General features: G+C 38.3%; 1 protein-coding gene across 1 annotated transcript in view; it reads right to left on the reverse strand.

The window, feature by feature from the left end:
- apbb1ip (amyloid beta (A4) precursor protein-binding, family B, member 1 interacting protein) overlaps positions 1–12,827 on the reverse strand; it is a 59,432-nt gene that overhangs the window by 13,522 nt on the left and 33,083 nt on the right. The window contains exons 5-6 of the mRNA XM_013132283.3: positions 11,048–11,125; positions 7,165–7,324 (exon numbers count right to left, since the gene is read on the reverse strand). Coding sequence (XP_012987737.2) covers positions 7,165–7,324; positions 11,048–11,125 — 238 coding nt within the window. The remainder of the gene's footprint in view (positions 1–7,164; positions 7,325–11,047; positions 11,126–12,827) is intronic.

Raw genomic sequence — 12,827 nt, forward strand, 5'->3', positions numbered from 1 at the left:
CTTCCAGATTCTTTTGACTTTCGGATTCTTTGTACAGTTCAAGGTTTTAATATTGTCCTGACCAATCTTGACACCATTTTCTGACACAATGTGTCCCAAATAGCAGAAGAACTCTGAAAAAACTTGCAGTTCTCTGGAGTTTTAGTCCACATTCCTTTTAGACAAGTAAGAACAAATGTATTTAACAGGTAGATGTATACAATTTAAGTATGGGTTAGACATATTGGTATTACAATAAGGGTACATTAATTAACATTAGTTAATGATTTAGTAAATATTAACAATCAACAGTAACTTAAATTAGTGTTAATATTAACTAAGGTAGTTTTATATGTACATATTCATGTTACCTAATGTATTAGTTAAAATGTGTTAACATTTACTACATCAATTTAATACATGATTGTTCATGTTTATCCCTGTTCAAATAAACATCTATACATATATTAACTAAAGATTGTATTTTACCTTTTTTCATATTGCGCATTTAACTAACTTGCTCATCTTCCAGCGTCACATCTTCCTCTTGAGAACAGGTTGAGAACAGAAGACAAACTTGAATGAACTCATCTTTGAGTTATACCTTATAAATGCTTGTGCACATACTGTACAATTATTGTATAGTGAGGAAATATTTACTAAATGTACTTTATGCATGAACATTATGATAGAAACCAACAGCAATAAATGCAGGCGATGAGGTTGTAATTATAAAAAAATATGTTACTCCTCAAAAGCTTTCATTACCATAGCATCAATGTTGATACAGTATGCAGCATTTCATGTATTTGAAGTAGTAACCGTTAGAGTTAGTCAAGGCTAACTGGCTTGAGGCTATGATGATTAACTAGCTTGTTAGCATGTTGTGAAAAAGGTAAGGTGGTTACCAAAAGGTAATGCATGTTGTGAAGATTAGTATACCAAGATTTCCCTGTCGTATTTGCAGTACCAGGTCATAACTTGTGTGTCTGTATCTGCCCTTCTAATTTCATGCAATTTCAGTGAGCCAAGAAATGGAGAGAAAGAATATGATGAATGTCTTGTAGTTAGTGTGTTCTTCAACCAAACACATTGCTTTTCCCACTGCCCGGTTCAAACCTTCACTGCCAAGGAAGAGCCTTAAAGAGCCACTTGGAAAATAATGATGGCCTTTTTGGAGCTACAATTTCTCTGTGATTGAAGAGAGATCACTCTTGAAAGTCTGTGAATTGCAACATATTATTCCTCCTGTTTACCAGAACAAAGAAATGTAATTAATTGTGTGTCATACAGGGTATCCAGCACAGACCAATATTAACACCTAGGAGGGGGGGTGGCCTGGTTGGAAGGTTTTAGTTCCAAACTGTATATAAGTGGCACTGACATTAATGCACATTATGGCTAGCATTATAGTATTTGCATAATGCTGTGAATCTCCTTTTTTGCATCTCTAATGTCACTTTACATAGTTAGTGCACAATATACAGTAATCTCAGTTTTTAAATATGAGAACATGAAAACTGATGTAAATCAAAGAATCCTTTTCAAAATTGTTTAATAGCTCTTCTCCTGACTCTCTCTCTCCCATTCTTTTTTACTATCTCTTATCTCTCTCTCCCTCTCTCTCACAAAACACACACACACACACACACACACACACACAGAAGAAGAGAGCAAACGTAAAGTAATATAAATTACCAACAGGTCCCTCTGTATATCATTATAGATAGTGAGTTTGTGTGACTAGTGTATAACTTTGGTTGTGTTTATGTATGTAATTTTGGTATGAATTGCAAATAATCTCTATTAAAAGAAATACAATCTGGACCTCACTAATTTCTAATGACTTTACTACTATTAAGTCATGATAATAAAGACTACAAACATTAATCATCCATGAATTACAACCCACATGGTTTACACATTACAATAAGGGACACAAATGCCTTTAATCAATGCTTTACTACTATTAAGTCATGCTAATGACGACTCTACAAACCTTAGTTATTCATTAATTACTATTCATATGGTTTACACATTACAATAAGGGTCACAATTGCCTTTAATTAATGGTTTACTACTATTAAGTCATGCTAATGGATTGCGCACAAACATTGGTAATACGTTTATTGCTGTTGTTTTCTAATATACCACAATGGTCATGCACGCAGTTCATTTAGTGAATATTTCCTCACTATTTTGTAATTGTACTGTATGTGCACACAAGCATATATAAGGTATTGGAGTAAGTCAAATATAAGTAAATTCAAGTTTGTACTCTGTTCTCAAGAGGAAGATGTGATGCTGGAAGATGAGCAAGTAATTTAAATGTGCAGAGTACAAAAAAAGCTAGGTAAATACAATGTTTAATCTTTGTATGTACAAATGTTAACTTCAACATAAATAAACATGAACAATCACTCATTAAATGAACATAGTAAATGTTAATGCATTTACTAATATTAGTACTTACATATACACTCACCTAAAGGATTATTAGTAATACCTGTTCAATTTCTCATTAATGCAATTATCTAATCAACCAATCACATGGTAGTTGCTTCAATTAATTTAGGGGTGTGGTCCTGGTCAAGACAATCTCCTGAACTCCAAACTGAATGTCAAAATTGCTTAAAACACCTTTCAATTAATTTAGGGGTGTGGTCCTGGTCAAGACAATCTCCTGAACTCCAAACTGAATGTCCATTCTGACATTCAGTTTGGAGTTCAGGAGATTGTCTTGACCAGGACCACACCCCTAAATTAATTGAAAGGTGTTTTAAGCAATTTTGAGCGTGGCATGGTTGTTGGTGCCAGACGGGCCGGTCTGAGTATTTCACAATCTGCACAGTTAGGGATTTTCATGCACAACCATTTCTAGGGATTACAAAGAATGGTGTGAAAAGGGAAAAACATCCAGTATGCGGCAGTCCTGTGGGCGAAAATGCCTTGTTGATGCTAGAGGTCAGAGGAGAATGGGCCGATTGATTCAAGCTGATAGAAGAGCAACTTTGACTGAAATAACCACTCGTTACAACCAAGGTATACAGCAAAGCATTTGTGATGCCACAACACGCACAACCTTGAGGCGGATGGGCTACAACAGCAGAAGACCCCACCGGGTACCACTCATCTCCACTACAAATAGGAAAAGAGGCTACAATTTGCACGACCTCACCAAAATTGGACGGTTGAACATTGGAAGAATGTTGCCTGGTCTGATGAGTCAGAATTTGGCGTAAACAGAATGAAAACATGGATCCATCATGCCTTGTTACCATCATGCCTTGGTGTAATTGTGTGGGGGATGTTTTCTTGGCACACTTTAGGCCCCTTAGTGCCAATTGGGCATCGTTTAAATGCCATGGCCTACCTGAGCATTGTTTCTGACCATGTCCATCCCTTTATGACCACCATGTACCCATCCTCTGATGGCTACTTCCAGCAGGATAATGCACCATGTCACAAAGCTCGAATCATTGGTTTCTTGAACATGACAATGAGTTCACTGTACTGAAATGGCAATGAGTTCACTGTACTGAAATGGCCCCCACAGTCACCTGATCTCAATCCAATAGAGCATCTTAGGGATGTGGTGGAACGGGAGCTTTGTGCCCTGGATGTGCATCCCACAAATCTCCATCAACTGCAAGATGCTATCCTATCAATATGGGCCAACATTTCTAAAGAATGCTTTCAGCACCTTGTTGAATCAATGCCACGTAGAATTAAGGCAGTTCTGAAGGCGAAAGGGGGTCAAACACAGTATTAGTATGGTGTTCCTAATAATCCTTTAGTGTGAGTGTATAACGGCCTTAGATAATATTAACAAAGACGAAAACTTGTTTATTAAGACCTATAATTAATGTTTGTTAATATTTTCTACATCTTTAACTAACGTCAATGAATGTACACTTATTGTTAAGTGTTACCAACATACTATACTCAATATGTTTTCAAGTGGATAGTAACTTAAGCAAGACTAGTTCAGCCGGCCGCAATCAAACGCGTCAATCATGGCTGCCCTCTCGAGAATCAAACCCAGGTCGCCCACGTCAAAGGCAGTGTCATTAACCACTACACCACAGAGCAGTACATTTACTGGGTGTCAGTATAGCCTCTTGACATTACATAATTTTGTCATGCATTAACATCATGCCGATTTGAATATTTTGTTAGACACCATTAACCATCATGTTGAACTGAGTAATGTTTCTCTATTAAGTTTACCTCCACCACAAATAGTATCTATGAACTGTATGACTTTTGCCACTGGCTGTTTTAACAGCTTATTAGCCATCCATCGATGACATTGATACAATAACTACTGTATCAATATCAGTGACGATAACAGACTTTTTCGTCAAGTGAAAAGACAAGAGACTCATGTAGCCAGCAAAGTGTGGGTCTATCCTGAAGAAATCCTAAAACATAATTTTAGGATTTAGTTGCGAGGGCAAAAACAAAAATGTGCACCCCTTTGGGTCCTCAGGACACAGGATTAAGAAACATTGATATACATTATTCAACTCCTTATTGAATGGATTCTAGAGCCATCATTATTACCAATTATCTTTTTTTCATCTCTGTCTTAAAATGATGGCCAGTGCAGGTTCACCCCTCCTGAGGCCATATTCGCTGTGATTCTGCTTTCCCTCATGGTGTCATTTATTAATTATTCCAATTGGACTCTTAATATGTTCACCCGGCACAGCCAGAAGAAGACTGGTCACCCCTCTGAGCCTGGGTCCTCTCTAGGTTTCTTCCTAAAATTCGGCCTTCTTAGGGAGTTTTTCATAGCCACTGAAATTCAACACTACTGTTGTTTGCTCCTTGGGGTTTAAGGCCGGGTGTTTCTGTAAAAGCACTTTGTGACAATTGCTGTTGTAAAAAGGGCTTTATAAATACATTTGATTTATTGTCACATTTCCATTGACTAAATGAAGTGAAAGCAGGGTGGAATGTATGGTATGATAATTGATTATGATAGGAAAGAGCTGAACTGAGAGTTCAAAACAAATCAAATTGGTACTTATACTTACCTGAAAACAAAAAAAAATCTATTTTGTATAGTTATAACAGGGCATTGGCATCTGTTATGTTTCACATCTTCCATTAACAGGATTTGTTTTTAATTCGTTTATTTGGAAATTGTTTTGTTTGATGCAAGGTTTAACATTTTAATGGTTGAATAGAATAAATCTTACCATTTCTGATTTCATTGCTAGTTGCTATCTGGCATAAATATAACACAAGGAATCAAACATCAACCAAGCCAGTTCTGTATGGAAAAGGAAATTTGACATAGACTAATATGGAAACTTGCTTTAATAGGGCATAAAATAATGATGGAACTTCTGAGATCCACCATTTTTCAGGACTGATCTATTGTTTTCATTGTTGGGAGTTGACGGAACAATACCCATTGGAAGAAGGTCCGATGGAGTTCCAGAATTTGAACCGTCACCTTGCCAGGTAAGGAACACTACATACATTGCATTGCAAGCTTCTCTCATTGACTCGAATTCAAAGAGCTGCAAAAGCTGGTTGATGTGTAACTGTAGCTAGCTAGCAAACATCAGCTAACCGCTAGCTAACAAAGCGTGACCTGTAATTCAGTGCAGTGAAAATGAATAAACTATATAACAAGCATAGCGGCGCCCACAACGGGTAACATAACTTCTAGAAGGTATTTACAATGGTTTTGATCGGTTGTCAGCTCTTCCAGGAAATGTTAAGATGCTCTATAGTAGTCGCTAATATCATTCGTTTTTGTGTATTAGTGTTGGCTGTCTGTTGGTACGTAAGTAACACTTCTTGTCCCGATTTGAATGCTTACTACCTGGTTAATATCATAGTGTGTAAATGACAGTGTGGTCTGACCAACCATTGTTATGTTAATTGTACCTAAATGTGCTAATGGTGCGTTCTAAACAATACGTTCTAATCACACTGGTGTGATCGTACACTTCAGGGACCACTCTAGCTTGATCACAGTGGTGTGATCGTACGTGTCAAAGGGTTCATCTGCCTAAACCAATAAGGGAATCTGTCATTTGTTCTTCAGGAATGTGGTTGACTGCCTTTTATAATGTTCGCCTACCCCCTTGATGGTAAACACCTACGGCAGGAAGGGTAAGGTGGGGGGACAGTCTGCCCTTTGGATAAAACCTATGTGACATAAGACAGTAGGGCTGTAACTTACCACACACCTTTTAACTGTAATAAATACGGACTGTTCATGTATTTTCCTCAGAGATTCCTCACAGATCTGTTTCATATCTTCCTGACCACTCACATCGCAGAACAATGCCAGGGTCAGATTATTTGGCTTCACACTCCATTTCTACATGACTCATCGACAGCGAGATGAGAGGAGAATCCTCCTGTGTCCTGAAGGACTCCACATACTGCAGGTCAGAGTACCACGGGCCAGTTGACTGGAAAGGTCATATGGTCCCAACACAGTGGAAGACACTTCTGTGGTGTTAATTTGTGAAGTGTTGGAAACTCACTACTCCACTGCACACCTACATTGACTTTTTAGGACAACCAGGCAATTTGCTAGGTCCACATCACACTGAATGCAATAACTTTGTGATTCAGTTGTGATATTGTGATGAATCGGGATGTATTGAATCATAACATTTATCGTGATATGTATCATATCACAAGATACTTGCCAATACCCACACCTAGCTTGAAGTTTGTTTGGAATTCTGTCTTTCCCAGAACATTTGACTAATATATCACTGCAAAACTAAGCATTCTGTGCAAAGCAATTAACAAATTAAGGGAACCACAACCAACAACATTCCATTTAACAGGCTTTGTAGCCTGTTGTATAATTTGAATTTACAACAACTGAGACGTTGATTACAACCTCTGAAATAATCTTTATTGTACTATTTACTATATTTTCACCATAAAAATTGGTTACTTTTAAGGCCATGAAACAAGCACCAAAATAGAACCTACAACATTTATTTTAGCTTGATGCTGGAGAATTATAGGATACCAATTATCTCACCCTTCTTTTATCAATGTGAAACTGAGCTCTTTATGTGCCAAGGTATTTTCAGCCTCAAGCCTAATGGAAATGAGCTACCACATGCCACCTCTGACTCATTTCCATTTCCAAGTCTTAAGGCTGAAAATACAAATACTGTCATGCGATTTACTCACCAAGCTGCAGCTCAGGGTTGGTCTCAGATAGGCTCCAGTCCACGTTACAGTCACAGTGAGTCTTCTCAAACAAGTTGTCCAAAACATCCCTTACTGTCTGTCTCTCATCCACCATCAGTGTCTTGGAGCTTCCATCATTCATCACAACCTTCACCACCAGCTGCATAGAGATTGGATGATCTGTGTTGTGTTCTAGGTCAAAATTATTTTATAGAGCATTGCACATACTGGCTGTTTCATGTGGATATATTTAGCATATAACTGATATTAGCATTTCATGATTAGGACAACTGTAGCATCTCAAAATGACTTCCCATTAGCATAATCAAGCTTTACATGGACAGTGTTGAGTAAAACAGTTTATAGATGACAATTCTGTCATGAATGGTTAAGTCAGGTGTAATGACTGATGGTCACAGACCAACAGGCAGCAATTGAGTGTTTGTTAATTTTAATGGACACAAAGCACTTGAACACTTTAATATTATTTTCTTTCAAGATTTGTTATTTTAACAAGTGGTTAAAAAAAGTAAATGTAATTTACTCTTTCCAGAACCTTCTATTATATCTTTCATCTCTAAAACACAGTGGACCCAGTGGTGTTTGACCACGAAAAACAATGCCACAGATCATTAGGAAATGAAACCTCCATCTCTTGACTCACAACAGGTGTTTCTTTAAAACATGTGTGCTTGGTGAACATTCAAAAGTACCTTTTTGCAGCATATTGATTTACAATTTGTCCCCTATCAAATATATACAAATGTACAGCAGAAACCTATATTTTCATACCTAAACCACTGTTCAAAAGTTTTTGGTAGCTTGGAAATGACCTTGTTATCCAGAGAAAAGCAATATTTTTGTTCATTGAAATAACATCAAATTGATCATAAATATTGTGTAAGCACGGTTAATATTGTAAATGACTATTGTAGCTGGAAACTGATGATTTTTAACAGAATATCTACACAGGTGTGCCGAGGCCCATTACCAGCAACCATCAGTCCTGTGTTCCAATGGCAATTGTTTTTGCTAATCCAAGTTTATCAATGAAGTATCTTCTGAAACTTGTCAGTTGATTATTGTTTTGTGAAATTAAAGCTATTCCATGCGAGAAATTGCCAAGAAACTGAAGATCTTGTACAACACTGTGTACTATTCCCTTCACAGGACATTGCAAACAGGCTCTAACCAGAAGAGAAATATGAGTGGAATGCCCTAGTGCACAACTGAGCAAGAGGACAAATACATAAGAGTGTATTTATAAAATAGTAGCTTTATAAAATAGTACCAAAACACCAGTCTTAACATCAGCTGTGAAGAGGTGACTCCGGGATGCTGGCCTTCTATAATAATAATAATAACAATAATACATTACATTTAAATAGCGCTTTTCAAAGACCCAAAGCCACTTTACAATACATACATAACAAACAACTATGGATAGAGCAATGAGACAAACGGTAGCTAACTTTACAAAAACAAAAAGGGGGGGTGGGTCAAACAACATAGGGCTGTGGCTAAGCATAGGCTTAAGGATAGGCTTGTTTGAACAGATGAGACTTGAGAAGCTGGATGTAGATGGCAATAGATTTGGAGTCACGAATGAATTGTGGATGGGCATTCCAAAGTCTTGGAGCAGCCCTTGAAAAAGCCCTGTCTCCAAAGCTCCGCAGCTTGGATCGAGGGATGATAAGGAGGCCAGCAGTGGCAGAGTGGAGTGACCTGGAGGAATGGTATTGGGGAATCTGGTCTGAGGGATAGGGTGGAGCAAGTTGGTGAGGGCACCAGCATCAGTAGATACAAGAAGGTCATTAACAACTTTGAGGAGGGCAGTTTCAGTACTGTGGAGTGGTCGAAAGCCAGATTGAAAAGGCTCAAACAGACAGTTATTGAAGAGGTGGCATTGAAGTTGGGTGGCAGCAGTCCTTTCCAGGGTTTTCGCAAGGAAGGGGAGGTTGGAGATGGGGCAGAAGTTATGGAAATTGGTGGTGTCCAGGCCAAGTTTCTTTAGGATGGGTGTGACAACAGCATGTTTAAAGCTGGAGGGGACGATGCCATGGTAGAGAGAAAGATTTACTATTTGAGTGATGTAAGGACCAAGAGCAGGAAGGCAGGCCTTAATGAGAGTGGCAGGAAGGGGATCCAGGGAGCAGGTAGTTGTTTTTGAAAATAAAATAAGTTTTGTGATAAATGGTGAGTCGAATAGGGTTAAAGTGCTCAGTAGGGTTTGTATAACAGGACAGGGTAGGTGGTTGAGAGTGGAAGAAAGAACTGGGGGAGATGGGTTAGCCAAGGAATCATTAAATGTAAGTAATCTTGTCCTTAAATAACTGAAGAAAAGAACAGAGTGGATGGTGTGGAGGGCTCACTGCGTTTTAGGAGGGGTTTGTTGATAGTGGAGAACAAAGTCTGGGAGTCTGTGTTGGAGGTTTTGATGGTGTTGGAGATGAAAGAGGTTCTGGAAGCATGAAGAGCATCTCTGTACAAGGAGAGGTGAAGCTTATAGGCTTCAGCATGAACAGTTAAGCCAGTTCTGGTTCAACGTTCAAGCCGGCGGCCCTCCTGCTTCATGGCACGGAGCTCAGAAACCAGGGTGAAATCGGATTTGAAGGTTTTTTTAGTTTAATTTTTAGTTTGAAGTGGGGCCATGGAGTTGAGGGCAGCAGATAGAGTAGTATTGAACTGTTTGGTGAGGTCTTCAGGCATGCAAGGTGCAAAGTCCAGGGGAAGGGCAGAACAGATTGCAATCCGAGAATGTCTGGGGGTCAACAGCTTTTATGTTGCGGAAGGAGATGAGTCGTTTCACAGTATTGTGTGGTATGTTTGAGGAAAAAGAGAAATTTGGTGTCTTATGGTCAGATAAGGGGAACAGTGAAGGGGAGATGTGAGTGATGTTGAGGGCAACAGTGCAAATTAGGTCAAGAATGTGGTCCTTGATGTGGGTTGGGAAATGTTGGGTTGGGTGATATTAGAGGTGAGTTTATAGCTTGAGGAGTAAATGTGAATGTTCATGTCGCCAAGCAGCAGAAGGCGGGAGGAAAGTGATACCGCTATGGTGAGTAATTCTGCTAGGTCCAAAATAAATTAGAATAGTGGTGAGGGAACAGGCTGATTTGTATGCAATGTATTCAAATGAGAGAAATGAGGGAAGAGACAGCTGAGTAACTTTTCAAATGGATTTGTGCAAAACAGCAAAGCCACCACCGCAGCCAGTGAGGCAGGGTTGGCACAGATAGCTATAACCAGGGGGAGAAGCTAGATTAAGGGAGAAAAAAGTCCAGATTATTGTCCAATATGAGTTCATGAAGGAGGAGTGATTTATTGATCATAGAATGGGTGTTTAAAAGATTGGTAGTGTAACAGGGTAAACTAAGGTTGGGGAAAGCGGTAGGTTGGAGGGCACGGAGGCAGCTAAAATCAATGGAGCGAGGGGAAGAGTAAAACTTTATCAAGAGTTAGACAAGATAGATGAAATTAATTACACCCTAAACCATATGCGTACATGTTGGCAGGTCTGCAATTTTTGACACATTCCAATGTCATGTTATGATATAATGGCAATTCATATATTATGTGTATGACAGTTGGTTTTCAAAAGCATTATATAGTAATTGACTCTGAGGAAAATCTTAGATTTCACAACCCAAGGTGATTGTTTTCACACAGTTGCATGAACGCATGTGTCAGTGCCAGGTTTGGAAATAGCTGCTCTGAAAAGGTGAAAATGCCTATGTATGGAATCGAAAACTTTATTGCCTTGTTATGATTTTGAGAAAGATCATTCAACTGTACTGTTTTTTCTATTGCATTTCCAAAAATGCCTCTTGGTTTTGGACTATGGCTTATATTGTGTGTATAAATATTCTGTCATGCCACTTACCTTTTTGACTTTGGCCTCTTTCAGCTTCTCCAGTGCTAGTTTAATTTTGTCTGATTTGATCTGAGCCTCTACGTCTTCCTGAAAATAAATGACAGGTGTTAATGTAAGTAAAGTAAAATATGGATGGTACAGTATGTCATTAAGTACAAATAGTAAATAAGCTATTCTGAATACTAAATTACAAATATGAATAAATAATGTATAATGGGGTCCTGTCTAGCTCAGTTGGTAGTGCATAGGATTGGGGTTGTGCTTTTAATTCCCATGGGGGATGTTGTGGAAATTTCTCTAACCAATGTATTCTCACTGATTAAAGGACTGAGTACCGTTGTTCAAATTAGAAAAGGAATGTGGGGGGATCTGGTATTTGCCTAGGGGGCATCATTGACTCTTTATCTGCGCATCTGTATAACTCATCAGGGCATCATTGGTCAATAGCAGCCATGTCTTTCAACATGCTGGCCTGGTTTATATAACATTAGAAGACCATCATCCATAGATGCCAAATATGAAGGTATGTGAAAACCTGACATTTTGTACCACAGGAGTTGCTTTTTAAGTGATTTTCAAAATGGCTGAAAAAACATTAAGACAAAGATAATGAGTCCCATTTGCAAATATGTTCCTTGTGAGGAGAAGCATGTTTCTACCTCTTTTCATGTCTCTCACTCAAACAGGGTGAGCATGGTGCGCTTACAAAATTTGGAAGACCACCGTGTGGCTAACAAAAAATGCTTGCAGTCGTTTTTCATCTTAGCCAACATATGTACCAAGTAGAATTATTATACCACTACTTTTGTACAACCTCATTTCCATAAAATTAAAATAAAAACAGAATGCAACGATGCGCAAATCATTAATCCCTCTATTTAATTGAAAATAGTACAAAGACAACATATCAAATGTTAATACAGAAATGTTATTGTCTTTGGAAAAAAATACGTTTTGAATTTGATGTAATTTGATTATTTTTAATGGGACGGTGCGTGTTTACCATTGTGTTGCATCACCTCTCCTTTTAACAATACTCTATAAGTGTTTAAGAACTGTAGCGTTTCTGGATGATGTTTATGTATGTTTTCTTCTTTGCATGGTAGAGTTTTAACTTGCATTTGTGGATGCAGCGACGTGTTGTGTTCACAGGCAGTGGTTTTCGGAAGTGTTTCTGAGCCCATGCAGTGATTTCCAGTACAGAATCCTGTCTGTTTTCATTGCAGTGCTGCCTGAGAGCCCGGAGATTATGACCATCCAGTATTGGTTTTCAGCCTTGTCCATTGTGTACAGCGATTTCTCCGGATTCTTTGAATCTTATAATGATTTTATCTACCATAGATGATGAGATCACCAAACTCTTAAACGATACTCTTAAATTGTTGCACTATTTGCCTGCGCAGTCTTTCACAAAATGGCAAACCTATCCCAATCTTGTCCCAATGTACTATTTACTATTGAATTTAGGGTTTAAATGATTTGCACATCTTTGCATTCAGTTTAATTTATTTTTAACAGCGTCCCAACTTTTTGGGAAACAGTGTTGTTGTGGAAATTCTGAAACCTGATGCATTCTTAATGATTTAAGAATGTGTTTAGGTTTTTTCTTTGATAAAAAAAATGGCTTAGGTGGTTGGCATGGTCAGGGGCATGTCAGGGGGCATGGCTACGCACACAGTGATACGCGAGTTTGGCCCCTTCAGGTAGTAATTTTAGAGACCTCTCCCTATCTTTATAATATTTTTAGAAAATTATTGAACTTCTACAAAGTCTCCAAGGATATGTTTCA

This window comes from Esox lucius, chromosome 21 (genome assembly GCF_011004845.1).
Source record: "Esox lucius isolate fEsoLuc1 chromosome 21, fEsoLuc1.pri, whole genome shotgun sequence".
In the NCBI taxonomy this organism is placed as follows: Eukaryota; Metazoa; Chordata; class Actinopteri; order Esociformes; family Esocidae; genus Esox; species Esox lucius.